The sequence below is a fragment of the Pinus tabuliformis genome, chromosome 3_2, assembly GCF_031772625.1.
Source record: "Pinus tabuliformis cultivar Carrire ecotype Pingquan chromosome 3_2, CPIR1, whole genome shotgun sequence".
NCBI classification, from domain to species: Eukaryota; Viridiplantae; Streptophyta; class Pinopsida; order Pinales; family Pinaceae; genus Pinus; species Pinus tabuliformis.
This window is the reverse complement of record NC_142302.1, coordinates 1,139,832,151-1,139,837,609: the sequence shown is the minus strand read 5'-3', so window position 1 is coordinate 1,139,837,609 and position 5,459 is coordinate 1,139,832,151. Positions and strand designations below refer to the sequence as shown.

The window sequence follows — 5,459 nt, the reverse complement described above, 5'->3', positions numbered from 1 at the left end:
AATTTGAAGCTAGTCTTTTGTGGTCTTTTTGGTCTTTTGAGAAATACCAGAAGCATTTCTCAAAAGTACCCGGAGTTGAAAGCAAACTTTCATTCGAACTAAGTATTCTATAGTATTCTACTAAGTAATGATTAAAACTCATACGCAAAAAAAAGATATTACATTATTATTTAATAAGCATGCACATGAAAAACCAAGATCTAATTTGACTATACTATTTTTTTGGACAGGACGAGTCTAAAACAGAAAGTTTACAAGGTCAATAACCATGTAAAATAAAGTAAAATAAATATCACGTAAGTGCAAAATCGCATGTCTTGTAAGATTCTCAGCATCTCAAGCCTTGAGACTTTTCGGATTGATATCATTGTATGAGGGTTCTTCTGGATACTGTTTTTAATTCTGGACCACACTAGTATTGTCCATCATCAGGATTATTACACTTAATCTTGATGATGAACGACACTGGTTTGGTCTTAAACATCAAATTAAAAACAGATGTAATGAATCTGGTAGAACCCTCTTACAAAGATTCTGAGCAGTTGAAAAAAGACACAAGTCCATTTAACTGATTGGCATTCAGACACTCCTTTTGATGTCCGCCGAATGAAGACATTATGATATTAAAATTCAAGCATGCTGCAACAGAGAAATAGAAAGTTCAACTTCTGGAACATACTGTTTATCACATAATATTTACAGAAATTCAAAGTTGAACAAACTATTATAAGCATTCTTCTTGACAGAATAGCAGAACAAGACAAAGCCATTTCCATATTTGCAGTCAAGCTGCTCATACTTTTCAAACTCAATAGACTCAACAGACTCAAGCAGCAACTCCCCTTCTGTAGTCCATATATTGATCAGATTCAATTATTAGTCCTGTTACATAAATCATTGCCAGAGATCAATATCCATCTTCTCTACCAAAATGCCAACATTAAAATACATGAATGGAAGACTAGTTTAAATAAAGAAAAAACAAAATACATTATTTGAAGAATCATCTAGTACAGTGGCAGTAATCAAGAAATCCAAGTCAATATAAATATGGCACTAAAAATCTTCCTTGTATGCAGATAAAATTTTGCCATCCTCCACTCGAACAAAATCCACAAATAGAAGACACAATAACTAGCCATTGATTGACACTAAGAAACCTGTTAAACTACAGATTTTTTCAAACAATCTCCACGCACAGGACTTGCTTAGATTCAAATTACAATGAGCACTTCCTAGCGGCACATAAGTAGTAGCTTCTGCACTTGAAAATTAAAAATACCTTATATCCATATGTCTCACGCCTTAATGAAATGGATGATTGGAGTAAATTCAGCTCCTACAAACAAAACTATCAGTGCTGAACTTCACGTGCATTCTTGGAGAGTGCTCAACTGGGGTAAATCTTTTGTAGCAGCATGCTTCAGCTCATTAGTTTCAGACTCTTTGAGTGAAATAACAGTTTCAAAAGCTCCAACCAGAGCCTTTACTTTGCTTTTCCTGGTATGAGCCAGCTTATTCACTGTTTCTTCTATAACATGATTCAACATAAACTCTTCTGATCCCTTCCTTCCTTGTACATCCTGGTGCCTTAGAACTACGTTCTCTGGCTGTGGATTTGAAACAGATTGGTCAATGTTTCTTCCTCTTCTAAATCTTCTTCTCACGAAAGCCTGATCTTCCTCTTTGACAGGCAGCTCTTGACCTCTTCTGAACCTTAGTTTCTCCGCACCCTGATCACCCTCTTCACCAGCCACCATTTGATGCTCTTTTCTAACCCTGGCAGATTCTCCTTGTTCATCATGTGATCCACTTTCAGAATATTCACTATATTCAGAGTATTCAGAATCCTGTTCATCAAATTCTTGATCATCATAATCCATGGCAAAATTTTCCCCATATGGTTCAAGATCACCACTCCACTCAGCAACATATTCATCAGAGGCCACGCTTTCACGAGCTATAGGAATCATAATTCCATCATTGGAATGCTCTTTAACAGAATGGTCATCTTCATAATCATTATGCTTCATCAAAACATGTTCGTGCTCCTTGTCACTTGAATCACCAGCACTCAGAGATTGTTCATAAAACTGATGAGCATCTTCACCTACATTTGCCAATATTTGATTATCATTGCCCGATTCTTCTGTACCGCTGCCACATACGTCCAATGTTCCAACTTCATTAGGCTTTTCTTCTTGTGGAACAGAGGATGTGGTTGACCTAACTGATGTTGGAGAATCAGATTTAGCTGTCTTCTTCTCTGTCTTCTTTAAGAGATGCTCTCTCGTCTTTAAGGCCGCCTTCTTGTTCGGCTGTGGCATTGCTGTTTTAGCCGTCCCTTTAGCAATGCCAACAGGCTTGGGCGATGGAGTAATTGTTTTAGCATTTCCATGGCCATTGCCAGAAGGCTTGGACGGTGGAGTCATGATTTTAGCATTACCAGCAGGCTTGGCAGATCTGGACGATATTGTTGGCGGAGTAATTGAAAGCTTTGGTTTCCTGTCTGAAGAAGATATTGTTGGCGGAGTAATTGATAGCTTTGGTTTCCTGTCTGAAGAAGATTTAGCCGGCACATCTTTTGATTTTTCAGGTGTGGACTTGACCATTTTAACCTGAGACGGTACAGTATTACCAATGGTCTTCCCCCTTGGAGAAATTTTGGAAGAATTACTAACTGAAGAAGAAGCAGACCTATCTAGAGAATTATTACTCTGAATGCTTTTAGGGGACTTGTAAATCTTGGGGACTGCAGATTTTGAGGGCGTCAGACTTGTCTTGTTTGAAACTCTAGCATGAGTATGAGTGTTCTTAGAGGCATCCGACGAATGAAAATGTGCGTTCCCTCCATATTTACATGCATCATGACAGGAACTGGTAGATGGCCTGAGATAATGTGGGATGTGTTTGGAGGCCTCATCCCTTGAGACGGGACTTTTAAGCTCTTTGGCAGAACTATTAGCAACCTTTGATCCTTTCTCCACATTATTAGAAAGCTTCTGAATACCAGGTTTATGACCTGTGAACATAGCCTTCTGAGGAGTCTTTGCAGCAGTAACAGGCTTGTTCATCTGATCTTCGGGATCGCCTCCAACTGGGGATCTTTCAATTGCTTTCTCCTCTCCGGAGGACTTTTCAGTCATTGAGTTGCCAGGCCCAGTAACATTGGCATCATCTATTTCCTCTTTGATTGTCATTTCAAGAATAAAAATCACAAAAAGTACTCAATCTCTATATAGGACAAAACAACTTGTTCTCACCAGTACAAAATTCAACAAAGGCAACTGTTACGGATGTAGTTTCCTGATCTGTAATAAAAGGCTCCCTTCAAATGTATGTATCAATCCTGCAAAATGCAAATGTGTAACGAGTTAAAAAATGCCCCATCGTGGAATTCAAAAAATCTAATCAAATGATACTAAAAACCTCAGATCCACCAACACTTGTGTCTTCGGCAGATCGAATTAAATAAAAATGCAACCTTTATCAACTGTAGTCAAGATAAATTTTAAATGAAAACTTTATCGACTCTAGTCAAGATAAATTTCCTCCCGAGCCACTACCCAATAAGGAATAATCCAGATGTTCATCTGAACAGCCAGGTGCTTTTCCAATCTATGGATCCATCAAAAACAAACCAGAATCTTCAATGAGCTTCTCCTTGGTCTGAATCCAAATCGATCTGCTCTTCCAATAGCGAGAAACTAAAATATCTATTATCAACTACCCAATTTCATTCACTCCCTAAGGCAACAGATGACTTCTTGCCCATTTATTTCAACCTAATCAGACAGCAGATTCATAGCCACCATCTGATCCACAGCTCCACAAAAGCAAAAGGTTATTGATTTCAATTAAATGCCCTTTCACACCATTTTAGGGTTCAATCATCCCATGTGAACAAACAACCAGAAGAGAATGTAATGCTAATATAGGCTCCCACCCTACTAAATGTATTCAACAAGTTTTACAGGAATGGATTGCTTTAAACAGATGCACAATAGCATTAAGATTAAAGAACATGAGAACTCGAATAGTTTAAGATATATCACCCATGTAATCCGAGCTACTGATCCAAAACATGCATAACAGTAATAGAAAAGGAAGATGAAGACATATATGATGTTTTTGCCTGGCAAAATTCAGACCATTATCTAATAATTACCACATAAAACAACCGCCTTGCTTTACCTACAAGCAAAGCAATTCGCTCAGTGGTTGACAAAAGGGGATTTCTTGAAAAGCGCCTCAAACTCAATTGCCCGCATAAAATTTCAATACAAAGATGATCCAACAATCTGTAAACATCGATTGCCCGCTTGAAATTTGAAGCCCAAAATGGTCATAACGACCCAAATCAGATAACCCTTATAGCAGTTCAATCCAAACATCAGAAAAACACCAGAGAGATGATTTCCGCGTCAAAATTCATTAAATAGCTAATCAGACTACCGAAAAAACAATTGCCCGCATCAGATGTGAAGGCAAAGAAGGTCTAAACAGCATAAATCAGATGAACCGCAGAGCATTTCAATCCAAAAAACAGACCATTGGGTCGAGATATAATTACCCAAGGGATGGATTGATTAGCACATTCCAAATACAGAACAAAACTTTAACAGGCACAGCCCAAATTATGTACATGGGCCGAATCTAGGGTCAAATTAAATCAAACACTGCGCCCAAAAAATTAGGAAAACAACTCACCTACAGAGGACAGGACAGGAGTGCGGATTCAGTAGTTCAACCGTAAAATCATTCCATGACAGATATATCAATTTATCGTTCAGGGGAGGGCTCTAATCCTCTTCAATTTCTACTCCGTTCTCTTCAATGGAGGCACGCAACTGCCCAATAAGACAAACACTCGCGAGCAGGGTAAACAAAAGTGGACGGTCGCTAAATCACAGCCCTAAAAATAAATCTACCATGTCTACCCCACTATTAATTAAAAGACTGTTCGGCCATTAAAAAAATGATGTCGTGGAGTTTTATTTCGTTTTGCGGGTTTTCCGTTCAACAGAATCGTCGCAACATCAATTATTGACCGCATCGAAAATACCAAAGAGCACAGAGATTTACACATGCGATTAAATGGCATCACAAAGGTCGGTCTGGATTCCCGTCAATTAACGCGAAATAAGACGTTAGAACGTACCTGTAAAATGACCGAAATGGGTAAACTTGGCTGTCACAGATTCCTCTTCTCTGTTTCCGGGAACTTTCAATTCGCTGGTGGGAGATTTGGAATGGTATGAGGCAAGATTTTATAAGTAAAAATTAATATGGATCATTGTAACAAACCGGAAAATAAATTATATATTTTATTGTAAACAACGTTAATTATGTGTATTATTTTGGGAAGAAAATTCAACGTGTTGCGTAAGTAATGTTTAGTCTTAATAAATCAAGATAAAATAAAATTATTAAATATTATAGTTTGACTGGTTTGGGGG

At 37.9% G+C, this 5,459-nt stretch overlaps 1 protein-coding gene across 6 annotated transcripts; it reads right to left on the bottom strand.

The window, feature by feature from the left end:
* Window positions 1–590: 590 nt before the first annotated feature.
* Window positions 591–5,022, bottom strand: LOC149184746 (uncharacterized). 6 transcript variants are annotated; one of them, XR_016257313.1, is made up of 3 exons: window positions 4,711–5,020; window positions 1,283–3,349; window positions 591–882 (listed from the first exon to the last, which is right to left on the bottom strand). XR_016257313.1 is itself a non-coding variant. In XM_089417682.1 (2 exons), exon 2 carries the CDS (start codon window positions 3,198–3,200, stop codon window positions 1,368–1,370), a length of 1,833 nt encoding a protein of 610 aa, XP_089273808.1. In that variant the 5' UTR covers window positions 3,201–3,349; window positions 4,711–5,022; the 3' UTR covers window positions 972–1,367. The 6 variants fall into 6 exon arrangements, 1 of the variants encoding a protein (XP_089273808.1); XR_016257317.1 differs by lacking the exon at window positions 4,711–5,020 and adding an exon at window positions 4,574–4,698; XR_016257314.1 differs by lacking the exon at window positions 4,711–5,020 and adding an exon at window positions 4,195–4,539.
* Between the last annotated feature and the right edge of the window lie 437 nt (window positions 5,023–5,459).

Excerpts from the sequence above, each read along its gene's own strand:
- LOC149184746 (XM_089417682.1), bottom strand. The coding sequence starts at position 3,200 with ATGACAATCAAAGAGGAAATAGATGATGCCAATGTTACTGGGCCTGGC.